The 23,886-nt window shown below is 32.2% G+C and overlaps 2 protein-coding genes across 2 annotated transcripts in view; both read left to right on the top strand.

Annotated features, from left to right (window-relative positions):
• The first annotated feature begins 436 nt into the window (after window positions 1-436).
• On the top strand, window positions 437-4,654 carry LOC131940235 (EF-hand domain-containing protein D2). The gene is made up of 4 exons (XM_059298864.1): window positions 437-796; window positions 1,683-1,830; window positions 2,137-2,274; window positions 2,687-4,654. Exons 1-4 carry the CDS (start codon window positions 627-629, stop codon window positions 2,828-2,830), a joined length of 600 nt encoding a protein of 199 aa, XP_059154847.1. The 5' UTR covers window positions 437-626; the 3' UTR covers window positions 2,831-4,654.
• A 1,689-nt stretch (window positions 4,655-6,343) lies between these two features.
• Window positions 6,344-23,886, top strand: part of LOC131940218 (arf-GAP with coiled-coil, ANK repeat and PH domain-containing protein 2-like) — a 56,697-nt gene continuing 39,154 nt past the window's right edge. Inside the window, exons 1-11 of the mRNA XM_059298845.1 lie at window positions 6,344-6,552; window positions 12,536-12,593; window positions 13,135-13,193; window positions 16,040-16,100; window positions 17,036-17,053; window positions 20,262-20,315; window positions 20,427-20,485; window positions 21,851-22,034; window positions 22,908-22,952; window positions 23,403-23,501; window positions 23,760-23,834. Of these exons, the coding sequence (XP_059154828.1) occupies window positions 6,500-6,552; window positions 12,536-12,593; window positions 13,135-13,193; window positions 16,040-16,100; window positions 17,036-17,053; window positions 20,262-20,315; window positions 20,427-20,485; window positions 21,851-22,034; window positions 22,908-22,952; window positions 23,403-23,501; window positions 23,760-23,834 (765 nt within the window). The 5' untranslated portion in view covers window positions 6,344-6,499. The remainder of the gene's footprint in view (window positions 6,553-12,535; window positions 12,594-13,134; window positions 13,194-16,039; window positions 16,101-17,035; window positions 17,054-20,261; window positions 20,316-20,426; window positions 20,486-21,850; window positions 22,035-22,907; window positions 22,953-23,402; window positions 23,502-23,759; window positions 23,835-23,886) is intronic.

Raw genomic sequence — 23,886 nt, 5'->3', positions numbered from 1 at the left:
ATGAACGTGTAGCCTAGCCTTAGTGCTAGCCATTTGTACTATGGCTTCCACTTCAGTGTAAATGTAGCTTCATAAGTTTACGATTTTTCTATGGAGAAATGTGTGAAGAATCTGGGGACAATAATTTTAGGCCAAGCTATAGCCTACACAATACACAAACATACATTTGGTATTTATTATTCAACAGTAGAACGTTAAATTTTTTTTTTTTTTTTTTTAAATCCTACGTCTTTATTATTATTTATTTTTGAAAAGCGCTTTAAAGAATGATTTTTTTTTTCAAACACTAGATTCTATTAGAGACAAAACACCTTTACATTCACTGTATTTCCCTGATACACAATTTGTTTATTCGCGCATTGTTAATGAGTGAATACATAATTTAATTCTCCTTCTCAAGAAGGCAGCGAGCCATAAGTCACGTGACAACCCGGAAATATAAAAACATGTGAACCGAACATCAACAAGGAAATAAATTAATCTCATCTGTCATTCGTTTTCATCAGACCCACTTCATTTTTATCATTTGTTTTTTTCTGTAAGAGCTACTAAAATATAAAAAACAACGCATAAACTAAGTGCAGATAGTAGACATCTGATATTAGCTTTTTAGACAACGAATAAACATGGCTACAGATGAACTTGCTGCCAAACTTAATCGACGGAACTTGATCAACGAAAGTGAAGAAGGAGCTGCACCATCTTCTTTGCCGTCATCACAAGTTTTCAATCCTTATACTGAGTTTAAAGAGTTTAGTAGGAAACAAATTCAAGATTTTCAAAAGACGTTTAACAAGTAAGTTTAATCCGTGCTAAATAATTTACTGGGTTTTGCAACTGTCACAGCCCAGTCGCTGGTACTTCTTGACTCAACACTCAACAGACTAAGACTACAGTCAACCAACAGTGACCAGTCCGTTCAGTCAAGTGGTGTTACTAATAATTCTCAATCTAAAATACTAAAAATCATACTAGTTTATTACTAGATTAGATCTAGAGATCTAGATCTATTTTTTTTTCTAAATTAGGCTATAGAAGTAGATTCTACATAGAAATCACATGTGTATAAAGTATAATACTTAGTAATTTTAGTATAAGTGTATAATTAATAATTTAATATTGGTCCCTATTTCGTTTTGGTTGTCAATTTCCACAGTTAACTGGAAATAATAAGCATTCAATTTCAGGGTCCCAGCTTACCATTAAATTATCAGCACCATTTTTAAGAATCAAGAATAAAAAGCAATACCTGATGAAAAGGCATTCCTGTTATTTAACTTTTATTTAGTGTTAATAATTAACCATTAGGCCTAACAAGTTATAATTCATGCTTTCATCAGTTTTTTTTTAAACTCTTAGTAGTCTTAGAATAATAGTAAAGATTCTAGAGCAAGGGCACATTCATTGCCTTTATTCTTTGTAAATATGCTAGCAATCATGTCACAAATGAGAACACATAAAGTTGTGTTGCTTTGCATTTATGCATATAAACTGTATTATTCATTACTTGAATCAGGTACTTCACAGAGTAGAAAAATAGTTTCTTTTATATGCTAGTTTAAGAATGTTACTGTGGAGAATGAGCTGAAACAGCATTTTTTTCCCCCTGTAATGATTGGTTTTAATATGGTTGTGTCTTATAAAGTTAATTAAAATTTGCTAATTTGAGATAATTGTATCAGGTATGATGTAGGAAAAGATAAATTCATTGACCTCATGGAACTAAAGTTGATGATGGAGAAATTGGGGGTTCCACAGACTCATGTCTCACTTAAACAGATGATCAAGGAAGTTGACGAAGACTTAGATGACAAAATATGCTTCAGGGAGGTATGTATTATTAAATTTAAATATGTATATAGGCTACTACACTTTTTTTACATGTATATTTACATCAGTAAAAGATATTTTTTTTTAAATGATGTTCTAACAAATACATTTAATTTTAACTGACTCATAGTGTGTTGGGCTAGATAATTGACAATGCTTTCAATACATCCCTACTCAAAATGATTGTATACACATTTCTGAGACATAAACACTGGGATGTGACTTTTTTATTAGATCACCACTGTATAAAACTTACTGGTGAATATGATTATTTTTCTATTTATAATAGTTTCTGTTTCATTTCAGTTCCTGCTTATATTTAGAAAAGCAGCTGCTGGGGAACTGGATGAAAACAGTGGCTTGTACGATCTGTACAAAAACATGGAAGAGATTGATGTTGATGCAGAAGGAGTTAAAGGTGCTAAAAACTTCTTCCAGGCCAAGGTAGTATTTTTTTTATAGGAATTTGTCTAATGGAATTAAATTCTACAGCTGATTCAATGTACAGAAAAAATGTGACCATGAAAAAAATACAGCTATGATTGGTTTTATATCATATTTTTAAAAATTTCTTCGTTTTTAAAATGTTGGATGAGATTTTATCCAACACAATTAATACTTACGTCTCAACATGTTTAGCGGCATATGGTCTGTTGACTCCAATTTCAGCTTGCTTTTTTCTTTTGGGGTGTCCTCTCCTAAATGGATTGCTGGCTCCAGCTTATGAGTCTCATCTGCCAGGGATTAATTTTTATGTTTTAAGTTACAATTACATCATATTTATATATTAAAAATTTTGAATTATGTTTCACAATTTAAGAATATACAATTTTTATTTGTGTGCTTGAACGTCTAGATCCAGAAACAAACAGAGAGCTGTAAATTTGAACAGGAAATTCGTCAAGAGCAGGAAGAGAAAAAGAAACAAGCAGAGGAGGCTAAGGAAAGAAAAAAAGCATTTAAAGAAAAAGCAAGCGTCTTCACCAGTGCTGGAAATTAAGTCTCCCTTAATCATCTAGGATTGTATCAGTACCAGGGTTCCAAATACTGCAGGTTTAATTTTTACGGAACATTAGTTATTGCTCTTCATACCTTTATATGTGGAACATTTTTATTTTTAAGTTAGTAATTCAAGGCATAATTAACCTATTTTAAAGATTTTACATCATAAATCTCTATTATTTTTTTCAAAACCTGCATAAATAAATTATAAACCTATACTCCAGTCAATGAGGCTACAGTTGCAGTCATTAATTATTGTGGTTAAGCTCAAGCATTTCCTTTGTATTTCTCTACACAACGTCTAGTTTGTTAAAAGATTTTATTTCAACAGTATTACTTCAAAATCAGTCTTTTGAGCTATTTTCTTGAAACTTACTTCCCTTTTTTTTCCACATCCCTATTGATATTCATGTTTCACTTGCTGTTAATTATTTCTTTAAATGATGAGAGATTTTTCTGAAATATAGCTTGAGTCAATTATTTGTTTAACTAACACAACTGATTTTAGTGCCATGCTGTATTTGTTGCCATAACCTTTACATAACCCCACTTGATTAATGGTTACTATTGATGTTCAACTTACATTCATTATGATGAATTCAAGTTAAGACCTGTTTTTTCCATAGTTCTGTGATTATAATTAAAAGCTCAGATATTAATAGATAAGAGTTGAGTAGAAAATAATCCTTCTGGTGCTTACTATTTAATGCATGTGATTACATTTAATTTCCATTTCTGTGATTTTGTTTGCTCTTTCTGACCTGCTTGGCTTTTTTTTGTATCATAGATCTTTCTAAATGATGATTTACTATGTTTGATCTGTTTAACTTATACTTTAAGGACAGTTATAATCCAATCTGAACCAGAGATCTGGAGTGTTGTATATTTTTGTTGCATTAGCAGAGATTAATATGTTGTATGTGCTCCCTATAGATGATGTTTCATCATGTTTGTTGTGTGTTGGTTTTATAATTATTTACAAGATTTCATAATATTCCAAGTTGTTAATAATCTATATTGTAATAATTTAATTTAATAATCACTTTATATTTACACATTACTGGGATAAAGATATTCATGACACAGTGTTACAAAATCAGTTTACTTTTTAATTGCTTGGAAACTATAATCAAAATTATGTGGTTTTTTTATGTGTGTTATTGTTTAAATTAACTTTTCTAATAATTGCTTGGAATGCTATAATCAGAATTAGTTAATAATTCGTAAGTGGTTGTTTAAATAAGTTTTGCTGACAGAATGCTAGTTTCAGAATGCCTTTTAGCTGGTGTATTTCTTCTCATATCCATGCTCTGGTGTTTATAATGTCTGCGTCATTGGGCTTCCAAAAAAAGATAATACAATACTGTGCAATACTGTTGTTAGTTCCTAAAGATATCATTTGTTAAAAAATGTGTTTTTAAAAAGAAAGCCTACGAAATTTGATCAACTACATTGTCAGTTTTTTTTAAAATTATTACTTTACTTTATTAATTTTTGTTTCATTTAATTAGAATTAATACTTAAACTGTCATATTCTTGCCTATTAAAGATTTTCTCTATACTTACCTCTGACAATTAATTAAGCTGTTTTTCATAGTGTATGTTTTAAATTTGCATTTGTATGTGCATTTTATGTCTACTAAGAATATTGTTGTACCTCTGCATGCCTGAACATTGTTGAGTTGACAAAACTATATATGTTATGGCTTCCAAATATATTATAAGTCTGTTATCTTACTGATAAATTAAGTTATGGTTTGCAAAAAAAACTGGAGAAATATTTCAGAAATAAAATCAAAAGTTTATTGTCATTGTGTTTTTTTTTTTATTGAATGCTTTTTAAAAATAATTTATCAGTTTTTTTTTTAAATTTTTCCAAAATCAAATTTTACATTTGCATCAATTTAAGTTTTGTTGATTTTTTTTTCACGTCTTATGTGCTGCTATGCAATGAAAATAAGTGTTTGTTTGGCAAAATAATTGGTGTAGAATCAAATATGTCTGTATAACTTATGTGCATATTTTGAAACTGCTTTGCATGCTATTTTTTAAAGCCAGTGTTTTTCAACCCCTTTTATTGTGTGGCATATTTAACAATTATACGAATTCAGTGGTCCTTTTAAATTTCATGGTTTAATATATTAACACAATCAGTACAGTTTTCCTGTTTAAAAAGTTATCAGGGTTTTCTTGTTTTATTTGTACTTTTGTTATGCAAGAGTTATAAAAAAGGTACAACTGTTAAATAATAATCATATCAGAGTGCATTGTCTTAAAATTGATAGTTTTGATACATTTTCATTCTTTGTTAGTCAAAATATTATCTTATTAATACAACCATTTCTCAGCTTCATTTGTCAAAAGTTTATATTTTTTTAAAAACAATATTTGTTGGACGAAAATTATCTACAGCTTTTTGGATTACAAGATAAAAACCTTATGATAGCTATGAGGAGTTACTGTAAGCAATAATATTTTTTCTTGCTCAATTGTTTAATTCTATGTTTCACACCCTTTGATCACAGTATTGTCTTTTGATTTTGTTCAAAAATAAAATCCATATATTTATAAATATTTTTTAGACTAGCATTTATCGAATTGAATTCATTTGTGTAGATTAGTGACTGCTAAACATGGTCTAGCATAGCTGTTTTAACAATAAAGAATATCTGATGGGAAAAGTATATTTAAACAGAAATACGTAGCATGTAAAAATAAACAAACTTCATCTCAAGGCATTTTTCTCTCAATAATTTATTATGCTTTCTGATGGTGTATCTGCTTAAATCCTTTATATGTTTATTTATTCTTGTATGATAACAGTTCTCCATTTTATAGAAATGATATTAAAGTCTGTATGAATTTACATAGTGTCCCTTGTATTTTTATGTACATTGTATTCTCAGGCTTGGAACTTTGTATGCAAAATAAACTTCTATGCAGTATATTTTACAATGCAGAATTATAGGTCAATAAATTTGAGCATTGATCATTAGTTTTGTGTGGTTTATTCAAATATCTATGATGTTGATAAAATAGTAGTTTATTCATAATGTTTATATTTAAAAAATCTATTTGTAATTTTTTCTTTGTCAAATATTAATTAGAAGTGTTATATATACAGGCTTCTCTCTATATATGCCCTTATAATTTTCTTCCTCCGTAAATTTTGCAGTTGGTGTCATCTCCATCCCCCCCCCCCCCACCTGGTGTGATACCTGTAATCTGTACACACTAGATAGCAAGGATGTTCATTTATTAATACAGCTAGGTTTAGCATAGTTTTCTCAATTTCTCTATAGTAAGCAAGTTTTACGTCATGTCATATAATTTATGAAGAGGAAAAAGAATTAGTCAACTACGGTGCCACAGCGAACCTTCCCTTCTCCCCCCCCCCCCCTTTCTGAATGATTGATTTACGAAAGGTTGAAAAAGTTAGTTCCCCTGTGCTAAACGCTCTTCCCAACAAAAAATTAATATTATACATTTCCGTTGTTTTCCGGAAATAATAGTGTAAACATGGAAGTAGGTGGATATTAATTATAAATGAATAGTGACTAATGCAGTTATAAGTTATGTCTACTATAATCAGGAGTTTAACGTTCTTAGCATTTTTTACTTATTTAATTTTAAGTTAGTATCGATAGAAATAGAATACATATTCAAAATGAAATATGCTGTGGATTTTAAAGAGTGTCTCAAAGATTCTCCAAAGTTCAGGTGAGATTTTTTTTTTGTAGGCTCCTCGACAACGCGACTCGAGTCTAGAGTAGAGATCTAATCTTAGATCTGCTCAGTGTTTACTTGTGAGTTGAGTAAGTGCACTGTGACACATCGTTACATGAATGGGGGGGGGGGGAATGGTCGACTTTTGCAATAAGGGATGCAGCTCTGTTCAATTTAATTAAAAGTTCAAATAAAAGTAGAATCGGTAATCTATCGTTTTGGGTACGTAAAATCGCCCGCGACTAGTAATGTGAAAAACAGGTGACTCCTTACATTTTAATAATTATTTCACATTTTGAGGAGGATTTATGTTTTGAAAAATACAAAAATGTTTCCTTGTTTCATTTATGTACCTGTTTTTAAACAATTGAATTAAAACTTTTCAGTAATAAATGAACACCAGCGATGTTTCCAACAGATGCAACCATGCTCATTTACTATAGCAGCCATTTTGTCTAAGTTTTATTTTTATAAGCTTTTAGCGCCAGATTCAGGGGGAAGCCACTCTATTTTACAAATGGCTGCTGTTTATATAGCAAATCTTGCTTGCAGACACTGCTGTTTAAAGTTAATTTCTGGCCTATATTAATATATTTAGCCATTGATTTAGGTTTATTATTCATTTATCTATAATATTTTACACAAACATATCACAATATACTTCTATTACAGCCTTGACAATGAGGTAACGTTTACGTACATTAATAGCCGCGGGCGATTTTACGTACCCAAAACGATAGATTACCGTAGAATCTATTCTATGCGGGTGTTGGGAGATTGCGAAAAGCGAAATGGCGAGGCGGGAAAATGCGAGAAGATAATGCGAGACATACCTGCCGAATTATGGGTAAATAGTAGTATTTCTCTCTAACTTGGATGCGTGGTCGGTTGCTAACAACAATATGGCGCCCGGACCGGACGTCTGATTTCCGGTGATTTTTCGGCCAAATTCCAGAGACCTTCAACTAATTACATTTAAAAATGTTTACCACGCGCAAAATGGTGGGATTTCCGTGTCATAACAACAAACCATAAGTGGCAGGGTTAGATATGCCAGAAAAGCATTTTAAAATTTGGTTTGGAGAACGGAGGCTAAATTCAAAAGTTGGTTTCATTAAAATTAATAGAATTTAAAAAATATCAACAGTGTAGGTACAGAAATGAGCGAGAACGTAAAGCATTATTAGTTTTATCAGTCTATGAAAAAAGAAATCAAATATTGTGAGCTGTTTTTTTATAAGACCGGCGTCCGTATCACAACCAATTTATTTTTATTTTTTAAAAACCACGTGACCGCTATTTGGTGATCACTAGTGAGGAACTCTTGTGCATGGAGTCTAACCTGATTTGTGGTTTTCTTTAGCTTCACGCTTAAGAAGAGTTGTCATGGAGAGATGTGTTGGACATGGTAGTGATTGACAATAAATATTAAATTAACTAATTTAGTTCAAAACTAACTAAAAACTCCAAAGTTAGTGCCTAATGGATTAAATATGGATGTCTATTATTCAGTGGTCATGTTTAAATTGATAATTGCGTAAATTCTAGATTTAGTGAGAAAAACTAGTAAATAGCGAGACACTTTTTGCGAAAAAAAAGTTTTTTTCATGCTTTTTTTATCTTTATTTATTTAAATTATATTTTGTTTGTTTTAAAATAAACAAAGCATTTAGCCATACCCTTTAACATGAGTGTTGTATGTTGTTATTTTTTATCTAGATTTTATTATATAGATAGATAGATACTAAGAAGATTGATGGAACTATATCTAGAGATCTATCTATTTAAAAATCCGAAAACATCGTTGCTGTGCTACTGCCATCGCCTGCTCTCATTAGCGAGAGGAAAATCCCGTCTCAGTCAGCATTAATTTTAAAAATCTAGCCCGCTCATGTTTATACAAACGTGAGCTGTGTCATTGTGAATTGGTTTAATCTTGTCAGCAGGAGAGATATTCTAAAACATGTATTTATGGATTTTTGTACTTGCTAAAAGTGTAAAAGTATATAAACAATTCTAAAAAGTGCAATTTATTTTTTTTATTGAGTAATTTTAATTACAAACAAAATTTACAAACAAAATCTTTTGAAACAGTCCTAGCACTACTCAAACACACCTCGTGACACCATCTTTCACACATAGTACATCCAACCCAGTTCAAGGGGGGGGGGGGGATGCAAATTGAAAGTTAGAGTGGGGCGGGTGCAAATCGAAAGTTTGAGAGGGGGGTGCAAAAATCGAAAATTTGTCCCCGGGAAGGGTCGCTACACCTCTGGGGGTGGGGGGGAAACACCATTAAGTGCTGCAGAGGGTGATATCCGACCTCGCTACGCCAATGATCTGAATAAAGTCCGCTATCGAAGCTTTTTTGACGATTCCCCCCCCCCCCCCTTCCCATCCGTTACACAATTTCACAAAAATCCAAAGCTCCTCCCCCCACTAAAATGACGTCACACCTCAGCCTACAACCCCCTTCAAACTTGCAGTTGAATTTTTTTTTAAAACATCGATATTTTCCCAAAATCTTGTCTAATTTCTGTCCAAATAGATTATTTTAATCAATTCCTATTACAATTTATTAAAACAGTTTTCTAAAATGCGAAATATCGTCTAAAATTCTTTTTCTAACATTGCTTTTTTATAGTGTGACGTCACAATATCTAAACCCCCCCCCCCCCCCCCCCCCCCTCCTCCTTATAACACATTTCAATGCAACAAAACAAAATATGTTTGCGGCGGCAGCGGATTCAGGCTCTGTGATCTTCAAAGACGGTAAATCCGCGGCCTCGGCGTTCGACACAAAAGAAAGAAGTTGATCTATCGGCGGCGATATTTCCATCGGTTTCGAACAAGATGGTATTCTAAGTCGACACAAATGATGGGGGTAGTTGACAAATCATCAGTATGTCTAGCGACGGAAAAATCTGAAGTTTTAACAATGTAAACGAAACGTCTTTGAAGTCTGGACCAAATACCACTAAAAATCGGGTGCGGTAAATTTTGCGAGACAAAAAGTCACGTGACTGACCGTTTTCGCGCCCTTCTCGCATTTTCCTGCCTCGCCATTTCGCTTTTCGCATCTCGCAATTTCCCCACACCCATTCTATGCCACTGCTGCACACTTTTCCCTGTGGTTTTTCAGTTTTGCATAAAATTTAAAATTTAGGCCTAGATCTAGGTTTAAATAAATTATTAAATTAACTGAAAAGTAGGCCCTAAGTCGTAGCTACTCCCTAATGTAACCTATTCTATTGCAAAGTAGGGCCTGTCCTATATACAACTTGGGCATAGATATTCTTACCACTGAATAATAGACATTCTTTTTTAAATCCATTAGTCACTAATTTTGAGGATTTTAGCTTGTTTTAGACTAAATTGCTCAATTTAAAATTATTTTCACACACAGCCGTGGCACGGCACGACACACCTTTCCACTACAACCATATTATATCACCCTTGTGTTTGAAGCCACAGCATGCCACAAATTTGGGTTTGACTTTTTAATTGGCTATGCACAAAAGTTCCTTGCTAGTTATCATCAAATAGTGGTCGCTTGGTTTTTAAGAAAAACAATTAGGTCGTCATTTTCTTGGCTGGTCTTATAAAAAAGTGACTTGCAATAGGCCCTATTTGATTTATTTTTTCATAGACTGATAAAACTAATAATGCAACAATATTTTATTCATTTTTGTACTCTTCTTCCTTATATTTTTTAAAGTTCTACTAGGCCTATCACTATCTTTAAATTTAAACCAACATTTAAATTTAGCCTTCATTCTCCAAAGCAAATTTTGAAATGCTTTTCTGGCATGAAATTATTCCTCATACCAACTTAAACTTAAACTTAGGGACTGAAATAATAAATAATTCATTTTAAAAAGTCTGAGTAACTCATTTCATGACCACGAAAACTGAGAAAAAGTTCCGTCTAAATTCCCATACCAGTCACTAGTAAATCCATATCACTTACAGAAGCTTGATGTTTTTTATGATTTGCTGTGTTTATCACAATTAGTTTTTACATTTACTTGAATTAGCCTACTATGTGTTATTTAAATTATGCAAAGTCGAAGGACTAAATGATTATAAAATTGCTTAGTACCAAAATATATATGAATCAGTAATCTGTCTTCTATAAAAAATATAATTTTACCAATTATTACAGTGAGAAACAAAGCAAATTTTGGCAAATAATTTAAATGAATGTAAAAAAATATCATACTTAATATGTTAGTAGTTACCTATATTATTACAGTTATAGCAGCACTTGGATTGTCAGCCATCATGCTCAAAATAGAGCTGGCTGTTTTTAAAGAGAAAAAAGAACATTAAAAACAGTGTTTCTTACTTTAAGACTGATTTAGCAAATAGAATGTCAGATAATGTGTTTATTTACAGACTAGCATTCATATTGTCATGAGATTTAGCTAAATGAGCAGTGTTTTCATTTGTCGTAGATAAGAACCTAAAAAGATTTTTCTCGTAACTGGCGTACAGATTGATAAATGCACTCAATGTTGACCAAGCTCAATAAACACTTTAGACAGAAATAGCTTTTTTAAAAAATATATTGTAAATTTGTGGGGGTTGGTAGGCTGAAATGTGATGTTGTTTTTTTTTTTTAGCGCAATTTCCATACGGACAATTGCGATTATTAATTCGTTATTTCTGGATGGATGGATGTGTGTCAGCAGTGTGTCCGCAGCTTTAAGTCGTATCTCCTCCTCAACGAAGCAATATCGAGGACTAGTTCCAAAAGCAAATATGTTAAGCAAGTTCCGAGGATGATTGTGGACCAAAAAAATTCCCGGAATTCCTTCCTGGATTTCCCAGAAAAGCCAAAAAATCTCGAAAAAAATGCAGTTTTTGGCCCATATCTCGGCAACCAGACCAATTAGGGACTTGAAACATTTACCAATCGATTCCTGCCATAATTAAAAACAATATTGCTGCAGAAAGTTTTCAAAAATATCCTTTCGTTCGGTCACAAAAAATTAATTAAGGAAATTGCGCTTAAATTGTCACTAGACTTTTTATTAACTTGTTTTTCTTATTTACAGCTGTTGCTGTTTGGATCAGGTATTGCCCAATAGGTTGGGTTAATAATACTATAAAAATCTCATTTGAAGAATTAAAGTCTTGCTAGTTTCACACAGGGCTTTCCTTGCTTAAAAAAACTCTACAATTTCTTCCTCGACTGTTCAATCAAGGGGAAAATTTGGGTTCAAAAAGCAGGTTTAGTCTGGCAAATGTTGTCACACCAGAAAGTGACAGACAAGAATGTATCAAGGAAGAATGAGGGAGCATGATATGTCAGCACCTTTTGCTGTTTTTGAGATCTAAGATGTGTTCCGATAGAAAATCCAGTAAAAAGCGTACTCAGAATATAATTTTGTGCTATGTTTGTGTGTGAAAATTTAAAAAAAAAATGATTGTGATAATGATTGCCATGTTATTAGTTAATACATTGTATAGTTTGTTCCTGTTTTGTAAATTTTTCATTTTTTGACAAAAAATGTCCTACATTCCTGACGGTACTTATAAGTACCAATATATGTTTGGGCCCTTAAAAATTTATGAAACGACATTTCATTCGACATTTGCTTTAAGTGTGCCTAAAGCAATATGATAACACAGTGTTAAAGAAGAAATTTCATTCAGAACCTAATTCCGTAAATAAAGGGCTAAATGGAAGGAAAAGAAGCATACAAATATTTGAATATACTTTTATGCTCAGTCTGTTAGAAACAATTTCCAAACAATAATACTTAATAAAATGTTTTTTAAGGTAAATAGTTATTTATTAATTAAGTAATTAAGGTGGTAAGTTTTCAAATGTGTATCAATTGAATTCATAGAAAGACAGTTCAAATTATCAACAAAGAATGGCTAGTCAAAATGTTTATAAGATACTAAAGTTTAGTTCTAGTCATTAATGTCACTAAGAGGTAATTAATATTTTACATTTATTCTTTAGGGCATCACTCGAAGAAGCAGAAGATGATATTGAAGCCCTGGAAATAAGACTTGATAGGGTAAGTGTTTAAAAATGAGATTTTGATATGAGCTAAAACATTTTAAATAATTGAAAATTCTATTATATTTTATTTAAATCAGTGGTCTTAACGTTTTTGGAGGCACTAAACCCCAACAGTTTTATGTTCGTATTTGCCGAACCCTTATTAATAGTTCTATTGTCTGCATTAACAAAATCCGATCATGAATCATAAGAACTCCTGAGACTGACTCACTGAACCCTTGGAGTTTGATCAAACCACTTATTTAAAAGAAAAATGTATTAAACATTTAAAGTTCTCCACTAAACATGAATGCTTTCATGTTAGAGACACAGTACTAATTTTACATTATCCGGAGTTTAATTTTAGTATATATGTCACTTTGACTTAACTGGGGTAAGCTTTCTTGTAATGATTTCTACAAAGCCCACCTAACCCTTGCTTAATTGATGACTAAATAATCCTAAACATTAATGTCACTTACTTCGTTGTGCCTTAAGTAAATTAAAAAAAGAAATGCAAAGTTTTAGTTAGAAGTTATTTTATTTTGTTTCCACAGCTAGTGAAACAATGTACTTTAATGATTGATGCCGGCAAGGCCTTCAGTAATGCTAGCAGGTATTTGCTTATTTTCTTGTTTTATATACACTGTAATTTTTGTAATTAGAAATAATTTTCTTCAAATAAAATTTATTTATTATAAATAAAGTTAGAGTGAGCCTTCATGTTAACTCATTCTGTACCAGGGGGTTTTCCACCTCCTGACCTTATTGGTTCGTGACCCAATTTTTTTTACACAGCCCTCACCTACTTAAATAATTATAGCTCCTCTGTTTTTCTAACCAGAATTATGTATTATACATCAAAATAAACAGAAATGAATTTTCTATAGTAATAAATGAAGATAATTGAGGGTTATGTTAAAGAAAGTAGTTTTTTTACATGTTAAAATGAGGTGTTAGTGTAACAACACATAAAAAATAAAAAAATATTTCCTACTTACATAATCACAAGTCACCAACCACTTACCCAAACTTTATGAAACTTACACATTTTGTTGGTTATCCATATATACACAACATATCCAAATATGAAAGAAAACACTTGTACAATAAAAAAGTTATGCACAAAAAACTAAAAAGATTGAAAAGCTGAAAACAGGACATCTTTTTTTACAACTAGCATACTAAGATTTATAGTTACTCTTAGTATGCCAAATTCTAAAGCAGGGCTCCTTACATAAAAATGGTTGACCAGGACAATCTGCACATACATTGCTGGTTCTTTTGCGAGCACCTGGTTTACTACAGACCTGACAATTACGGTCTTTTTTAGCCGACATAGGGATATGTATTTTAGCGGCTAGCCGAATGGTTGGATTGTCAGTAACCAAATTCACACTTGGCTGTGGTTGCTGGGCTAGGGCAATATCCACAGGTTTCTCAACAAGTGATCTACCAGCTTCAGCTATAAGTTGAACAATCAAGTTGGACTTGAACTGAGCTAGACTGATCTTCGCTTGCTCGGGGTGAGACTCACGAAATAAAATCGCAGCGTTGACATGGCAGATTTCCAACAGCCAGTGGAATATTTTTTTCCACCACTTGTGGCTTTTTCTTTTGTGGCAGCCATAGTAGCCAACTAGCTGATCTGCTCTATCACAACCATTCATATTTTGATTATATAAATTTATGGCTGTTGGTTTTTCGACGTCACAACGTTTGGTTTTGATTAGTGTTTTGCTAACACTTCCTTGACTGGTCACAACTGACACAAACCTTTTAGACTTTTTATCCCTAAATGCCACTGTAAGGTACTTTTCTTCATGCATGTACCACCCTCTCTCCTACCATATGGCTCAAGACAAGAGACTTGAGTGCAGGAGGGAAATTTTTCCGTCTTATGTCGACCGTGCCAGTATAATAATGACTCTGACGGCTGAGAAACTCAAGCAGAGGTACAGAGGTGTAAAACCTATCTGCAAAAATATGGTGGCCTTTTGTTAGTGGTGTCAACAATTTTTGAAAAACCTTTTCAGCCATGGTGCAATTTTTGTCTAGGTCTGGATGATAAGTAGTCTCAGAACCGTAGTACGTAAATAAATTTACGACATACCCCGTCTTACTGTCGCACAAGCCAAATGTTTTTATATGATATTTAGAAGGCTTTGTGGCATTGAACTGTTTGTTCTTCCACCTTCCCTTATACCCAATGACCATTTCATCGACAGATAAATTAAGACCGGGGTAAAATGCATCTTGGAATGATGCCATCAATGTATTGAGAAAGGCCTCTGCCTTGTCACCAGCCGCATGTAAAAATGTGTGGTAAAGGGCCTGAAATCTGTTTCTGGCCATGGTTTGTCCATACCAATGTGTAAAAAGGTGGGCTTCTTTTACAGACCAGTAGCTTTTTATTGAAGGCCTAGGGTTGAGGCCCATAGCTATCAAAATAGCAAAAAATTTCAACAACTCTGGTCTCGTTACTGGTTGAAATTTGTAGTACACTGAATGTCTGAGCTGAGGAAACACTAATTTTCCCCTAGCATACTCATTGATATTAGCTAATAATAGCTCAATAATCTGGTCATTCAATAAAGTGAGCAGGCAATCTAGCTCCGTTGACTCGGGTGTTATTTTATCCGAGTTTACGCCATGGGATTCGTGGCGAACAAAACGAAAGTTGTTTTGCGTTGTACCTTCATGTACTTCTGCCCAAATAAAATTAGTACTACTAGTGGTAGTAGCAGTACCACTGACAGTTACAGGCTCATCCTGTCCTGTTACAAAAGTATTAGTACTAGCAGTATTAGTACCAGCTTTCCTTTTTTTAGCCATGGGTCCCTTACCCTTCCCTGCATAAGGTTTGCCACACCCACTTTGGTTGTTATCACAATCACTATCAGTATCACCACTACTACCAGATCTATCACTCTCACTGCTTGATGAATAATTATTATCTTCATCAGATGATAAAACCGATGTTTCTTCATCTGAATCTAAATTATTCATCCACTCATCAAGCATAACGCGTGCTTTTTCAGCACAAAATCGCTTGAGTGGGCGTTGGCCTGAGGGACCTGATTCCATAATGAATTTTAAAACGTAAACGCGAACTTTAAACTTGAATAAAACACACGTGAAACACTCCCAGTGCAAAATTTTTGAACCGAAAGAAAGATCCGGATGTCGTGTATTTAAAAACATGGATTTGAATAAGTTAGTTTAAATATTGGACTGAATTTTCGCATGAAACAAACACTAGGGTTGCCAAGCCGGAGACTCAGGCTCGCGGGCCTACGGTGAAGCTGGCGCGAGCCGGAATCTCCGGCTCATGGGACGGATTGTGTTAAAATAACAACTTTGTATTGTGTATATAACCCCAATTTGAAAATTTGAGTGCATCAGAAGATGTATTTGGATGATAATTATTGTTTATTAATTAACAATTGGAATTTGTTACAGTGGTTTCGTGGTTGGTGTAAGAGACCTGGCCAATTACTTTAACGATGACTCTCTTGTTTCTGTAAGTTGTTTACATTCTTAAAATCTTCATCCAAGCTTAACTTCTAACAACTCTTTTCTTTACAAAGTTATGCTATGTTGGCGTGGGAAGGGGGGGGGGGGGGTACACAGCATTTCACATAAAAAGAGGGAAGCTAAATTATTCTAGACCCTACTCTTCTTTAAGGCTTTAGATCCTAGTTTGGTGAATTTAAATATCGTAGAGTCTTTAAAAATCATACACACTGTAAGGTTGTTGACAAGACATGATAAACTTGAGTTTCCCCGTACAATCTGAGTTATAAAGACATGGGTAATACAATAGTTAACAAAAAATGTTAGTCTCTAACTATGATGCATGCATATTTCACAGTAAAACCACATCACTTGAGTATATAAGTACTGCCAACTCAGTAATAATGTGTAACCTACTGATATGTATCTGCTTTTTACAAGTATCAATATTTACATGCTTTGATTGTTTAACCCCTGCTTACATGAATTTATTAATGAGAAAATGTTATCACATGACTATATGTCATGTGACCACCTTGCTTTAGTGTTAAGGTTTTTTTTATTTCCTTTTTTAAATTAAATAAATGCTTCCCAGTGCAGTCATTAATTTACATTTTTTTAATACTATCATTATGACACATCTTTTATCACAGTTCTTTATAGTATAATTTAATTGACAACAATATAGATACATATTGTAATAATCTTTTAAGCAACCTAAACCTTGTATGAGTTTAAAAATCTATTACTAAAAATGAAATTTTTTTCCCGCTGTAATATAATAATCATGAGTTGCTAGTAAAGGTCTTATAAACAGTGTCAGAGTGATACAGGCTATTACAGGAATAAAAGAGAAAACTGAATGCTTAGATGAAAAGTTTAGTTGTACTTAAAGTACCTTTTTTTTTTTATTATTGATTTTGTGTTGAACAATCACAACAGGACAATGCTAAAGTATCTGTGAGTATTAGAACATTTTTGCTTGAAAAAAAAACATTCATTTTTTACAATGCATCTTTTCAAACCCCAATTTTTCCTTTCAATTTTAGTGTGTGGATCTTGCTGAGTCATAGTTATTTTTAGAATGGCATTCTCTGCATTATGGCAACAATGAGGACACGCCCATCACATTGTTTCTTCACCTCCCCCTTCTCTCCTCCCCCCCCCTCACAACCACAACAGTGCTTAACTTTAACAATAAACAGCTGCCTGTTCTGATTCTCTCCCTGTAACATAAATAATTGAGGGGATTGGCTCTGGTAGTAACATAGTTTTTTTTAACATAGCCAGTAGTTTTAAAATGTATGAAATACCCACAAAGCTAAACCCTCTATGCATAGGCTATAGGGTTCTAGTAAATTAACATGTATGGGTTGATTTTTTTTTTACTAAACTATTTCAACAATCCCAAGAAAAACTTAGTTTCCACTACAACAACTCAATGCAACAATTGCATTTTATAAACATGTTCTTGTAAATGTTGCAGGTGTTTTTTTTTTTGTTGTTGAGTTGTTGTGTTCCGGTTATATCCATTCTTTCTTATTAGAAACTGATTTTAATGAGCATGTGAACTTTGAACTCATGCCTGATTACATTTTTAACAAGCATGTGTTTTGACTATGTGAGTTTAAAAGAAAACAGATTTTGTATTGATTGAACATGCATGAAACAAAATGGTTTCAAAATACGTGTGAAATAGACAACTAATTATAATGAATAATGCTTAATTAGATTATCAAACAAGACAGTAATGGATGGTTAATTGTCTTTCACAACGAGCCTGATTAAAAAATCAATATACACTTCTGTTTATGCAAAGTAATTACCTTCATCCTCATTTAAGCAATTAGTAAGAGGAGCCTTACTGCTTGTTATCTTAGAGACTGTTGTTATTATCTTAGCAATCACTGGTACTAAACTCCCTCACTTGCCCTCCATACCAGTACTACCTGCCCATGAAGTAATCATAACTTAAAACTAGTACTAAACCTTTTTAATAACAAACTTTAAAATGCACTATTTTAGTGTATTTAAAAGCTAGTTAATGTGAAGGTTTTTTTATAGCCTACTACTTGTTTTATTTTCTACTTTTTAGTAAATAGAAATTGTTAAGATATCAAAAGTAAGTTAGTACCCCTCTTGACTAAAAAAAATTGTGTATATCTTATTTAATTAAGGTTGCTAATGTTCACTTACTCTACATGAGTTGTTCTATTATATGCCCCCTAGCTATGTCTCATGTAAAAAGAGGATATGTAAACATTAGTTGAGAACCAGCACATCTAATTTTAGTGATTATTTATTCCTAGTTAATAAATAATCTCCCCTGCTACTGTTAGATTAAGTTATCTTTAAATACATTTGGTTGGAAACTAGTTGTTCTTGCATTAGTACCAGAAATGTACAAGATTTAAATAAATAGGTCGGAATCTAGCTGCAAGATTCTACAACCTTACCCACCCAGATACAGGCACTAGAAGATTGCAATCTAATAAAAAAACTTGTAATTACAAGCTTGTAATAAACTGTATTGTTGTGTGGACTTTCTCTTATATGAGGGATGTATCGAAAGTCTTCTTCTATTAAAAATATTACAATTATTGGACTTTCCCTTCTATTCATTTGTTTAAAAAATTAAAGTTGGGACATTTATAATATCTTTTATTATACTAAACATTTTAATAAAATTGTATTGGAGGTTGTTTTTTTTTTCATTTTTGTCAGTTACCCATTGGTCTGTATAGCAACTATTTTAATTATTGGAGGCTGAACAATTTTATTTTAATTACTCTATTTCATTATCGTCCTTTGATCCCACTTACATTTCTGCAGCAAAACTTAAAATGGGGTTAGATGAACCATACATAATAATTTCAACAAAAATTTATTAATGTCAAACAACATCTTAGTTAGCAATGTGTATCCTTTCCATAAAATTAACGATGGATAAATGTGGTTTTGTTACCACATGTGTAGCTTCTAGTTTCAATTATGTCACACCACAGTTTCAGTATATCCTCCCAATGTTTGCCTCACCCAGCCCTCTACTGCTAGGTATAAAATAAGAACTCTAGCTGTTCTTATAGTAAGATAACTATAGCACTAGTGAATTCATTATAGCAGACTGGTTAGATTTATATTAAAATAGATATGTTTTTAGAGGTGTGTGTGAGAAAAGTTTCAACTAAAAAAAATCAATTGATTTAGCTTATGTTTGTAAGGTTTAGAGTTAAATATTTAGGCTTCTTTAATAAAATTACTGTTCTTGTTAAACTTAGCATTGACATGTTCAACTTTCCTTAAAGTTTCTGACTAAAACAGTTGTACAACCATACAATTAATAGGCATAATATTTAAATGTTGGTCAAATTTTTTCATGGCTTGATGTTGCATAGGCTATGTAGATAAGCTTTAAATGTTGACAGTAAACAATTTTTTTTTGTCTTACTACTTAATATAAAGTGCACAATAAAAGCAATGTTATGTGATTGATATTTGTTGTACATTTTGGTCTTTTTTATTTTTGTTTTGGTGTGTCTAAAATATCTGAGAATTTCTAAATGGAACTTTTTTTTTATAATAAGTGTTATTTAAAGTGTTTTCAATAATCTATTTATTGTAGAACATTAACACTTGTTTTGTTCAATTATGTCGATTAAAGTTTTAATGAAATAATTACAGTTTTGATACAGGAATTTGTTTTTAAAATGCTGGGTGAAAAAAAATGTAGTACTTAACTAAACAGCATCACTTTTTTTTCTTTAAAAAAATTTTTTTTAAAGACCAAAGACTAATGATTTTTTAAAAAAAAAAACCATAATAATTTTAAGACAATAGATTGGTGGTTTTTTTAACGAAAAACCATCAGTCTTTTGTCTTAAAATTATTATTTTGTCATTATGGTTTTTTTTTCTCTCTCTCTCTCTCTCTCTTTCCCCTCCCCTACCCTTTACTAACCATTAACCTGTCCTTGTTTTATATATGTATTTTTTTTTTTAGTTTGACTTGCATTTTTATAAAAAAAACGATACATTATTAGTAGTATGTATTGATCTATTTTGGGTCTTCAGCATTCTGTTTATTTAATGTTATATTACATCTTGGTGAATGTCTATTAATGGAAGTGATCATATAGTGTGTTACAATGTTAGTTGTTGTTTCATTACAGACAAGCCTCAGTCGATTCTCACATGCAATGGATGAAATGCTCAAATATTTTAATGTAAGTTTTTAAAATAATGATTCACAAATGTTTATACAAGTTTAAATTATGCTTTTTTAATGTATATGTTGAACCAATGTTTAATAAACTTTTACTTGAATAATTTCATAGATTTTAATGGACCAAGCACACAGATCTATAAGCAAAAATCTCAATAACTTCATTAGAATGTAAGTTTTTCAAATATTAATACCCAGGCTTAGCAAACCATAGTTAGTAGTGTTTTGTTTTTGAACATGAATTTAACTATATTATCATCTTATCCCGTTCATGCAAGAGACCCGCATGGCTGATTTAGTTGAGGTTATCTGTGTCAAAAACCTGGGTGTACTGGGGGATAGTGTGGTCTGCACTATGCCCAGCCAATTTAGTTTCCCTAACAAGTGTCAGGTACCTATCAGAGCTGAGTTGACTCATGGATATCCTATAGACTCAAGCCCAGGATCCAGACTCGAGACTGTTGGGTTAGCAGTCAAAAGCTTTACTATTCCACCATGCGCTCCCATAATTTACTGTATTGTAATACATCATGTTCATGGCCCTAATGGAGACAAGCGAGTTGACGAGATTCCTTCCATAGTGTTGTTGACATGGAATAAAAACGTGCTTTTTAGATTTAGACCGTAAAAAAAAATAAAAAATAAAAACTTAAGCCTAAAATTAATTTAGAAATTTTATATTTTTAGAATAAATGCTATAAAAGTTGCAAATCCAGAGAACTTGAAAATAATTTGTTGAGTTTAAGGCTACATTTCTATTTATTTTCATCAAGCCTAAGTTATAACCGGATGTTTCACTTTCGTAAGACAAATATTGATTGGCTGTACAGTAACTTAGTGATCGATAACTATTTGTTTACAAAACTTTGCAGATCAAAATTTTAAATAACAATGCAAATTTAAAACTCCATGACCTAGTTTTCTATTTTTAGCTTACAATGTGTACAATAAAATTTATGTCGGCCTATCCAATAGCAGGATGCCATTGTTTATGTCGCCATTACACGTGAAAACCAAATTGTTTTTGCTTTTTTTTTAAATTTTTATTTAGTTACCGAAAATCTTAAAAACATCAAATACGTCCAATTTTTAGTAAAGTCCGAAAAAAACCAGACAGACAGGATTTTATAACCATATTAATTGTAACTACGCCGTGCAAGATTTTTAAATTAATTTATGCACCTCTCAAATACCTTTGAGACTTTTCTCGCTTGTGTCCATTTAAATATGACTCTTTAGCTGGGAACATCAGGAGAGATAACTCCAAAATCAAACAAATGCTTCTGTAGTGGGAGTCAAAAGGCCTTTATGCCACAGCACATGTGTTCAAGCAATACCTAATTCTATTGGAAGAAAACAACAACCTGTTTGATTCCATCCAATTGTGCACTCAATAATGAAGAAAATATAATCAATTTTTTTTTTTAAATTAGTCAAAATTTTTCGATTTTATTGTGATGAGTTTAAATTGTAATAAAATATTTAGTCATGCAATTCTACTCCACCTGTCTCAGTAACAAAAACTGTCCATTTCAGTGACATCAAGAAGGTGAAAGAAACAAAAAAGCTGTTTGAAAAGATTAGTGATGATATGGACGCAGCCTATATCCGCAACTCTCAAGCAGCCAAGTCCAAGCCACAGGAATGTGAAGAGGCGCATAATACTTTAACGGCCATGAGGTCATGCTTTGCTCATACGTCTTTAGACTATGTCTTTCAGGTATTTATTTTTTATGCAATATGTTATATGTCATTTTAATAAACTCGCATTGTATTAGTTGAATTTCATGGTCATTGTAAATAAAATTTACAGATTAAATTTTTGCTTTCCAGAATTATTTAAAATAAAATTTTAATTTACTAATCTCTTTTCCTTTGTACCCTAATTTTGTGTACCCTACAATCATTGAAATCTTTGTCACTATTGTCTACGTAACCTTCCCAACATCATAGCATTGTAAATTTGTGTCTGTGATCTACTGGTTGTTTTACAGAGTTAATGTGGCTCCTTTAGTTGGGTGCAGCTTAAGAAACAGGATCCACCCATAATTTAACTAATTTTTAGATGGATCGGGGGTGGGGAGAAATATGAAGGGGGAGTATGGGATATTAAGGAAATGTAATTATTTCTAATTATAGTTAAACACGGTTGTTTTTCAAATACATTTTCTTAGAGTAAAGCAATAAAACTATGATCTTAGAGGCTGTTGTCAGTTTCTTATACATTTTTTACCACTTAAATTAACATGTTACAGATTTAATCAAAATGAGCTAGTGGTGTAAATTGACTAGAACTGTTTGCTGTTTGAGAGTTATGAACAATCTTTCTTCTTTTAACAATGTACTTCTTGTCTTTTTGTTTCTTTTTATTCCTATTTCGTACCTTTTTGAAAAACATTTTTTTTTTAAATTTGCTACTTTTAAACGTTGCATGCATGATCCTTAAAATAGCTAGACAGTAGTAAGTCCCATTTTATTAATGAGTCATATCAATATTTTAGAGCTCTCTCTGTAATCTAGTTTAGTTACCCAATAATGCAAGAGTAAATCAATTTAACTAGTAGCTGTATTGGTTTGTTTATATCTTTCACAGGTGAATGTACTCAACTCCAAAAAAAGATTTGATATTCTTGATACAGTAAGTTGTTTCTTTACCTCTTGTAAATGCTCATCATATTCTCTTTAAAACCATTATTGTCATGACATAATTTTGATTATGATGGGTTTTTTTTTTGTTAACCGTGGGTGGATGAGAACTAACATGAATGAATAAATATGATGTTGATATATGCTACATTTCTGATGAACAGTACTATATGAGACCTGTATTTCTCTGTAGTAAATAGTGGAATATTTATCTTCTTTTTAATGCAAATGTCTTTAAAGTACAACTATTTTGCTTTTAAAATATGTCTTGAGCACATATGATCAAGATATAACTTAGTCAGGATTTTGTAGTGGGTTAGTTCTAAGTTGTATTTTTCCATAGGGGGTGGGAGTCCATTGAGAGAGGGTTATGGCCCCCTCTACACCTCCCTGCGTTTGCCATTTTTAAGATATAATTTCTATCCATGCTTTTTTGTTTCAGATGTTGTCTTTCATGCACGCACAAAATGCATTTTTTCACCAAGGCCATGACCTGTTTCAAGATTTAGAAACAACTTATATGAAGGATATTGCTGGTCAGGTATGTTTTTGTATCTGTCCTTTAGTTGTTGATTTTTATAGCATTCAGGAAATTGATTCTTTCCAGTTGAGTTGATAGTTAGGGTATTCTTGACAGTTTAGTTCTAGAGATATTCTACAGGTGTCTTGTGTCCATGGAAGTCTATTGGGTTCATCGCTTTTGCTTTGTTTTTGCTATCATTACTTTTAAGTCAGTTGCCATCATCTTTCATCAAACTAAAGAGTAACATCATAACATGGTCATTGATTTGATCACTAGGTGAAAGAACTAAGTAGCAAGGCTAAAGTTGAGATGAAAGAAATGGAAGAAAGACATAACCTTGTTCAGAAAAAGGTAAATAATTTTTTTTTATGCGATGAGCCCCCCCCCCTCCCCCCATGGATAA

The sequence above is a fragment of the Physella acuta genome, unplaced genomic scaffold (assembly GCF_028476545.2).
Source record: "Physella acuta isolate Inbredline_101_S28 unplaced genomic scaffold, ASM2847654v3 ptg000312l, whole genome shotgun sequence".
In the NCBI taxonomy this organism is placed as follows: Eukaryota; Metazoa; Mollusca; class Gastropoda; family Physidae; genus Physella; species Physella acuta.
Note: the sequence above shows the minus strand (reverse complement) of the source record. Positions and strands in the feature narration are given on the sequence as shown.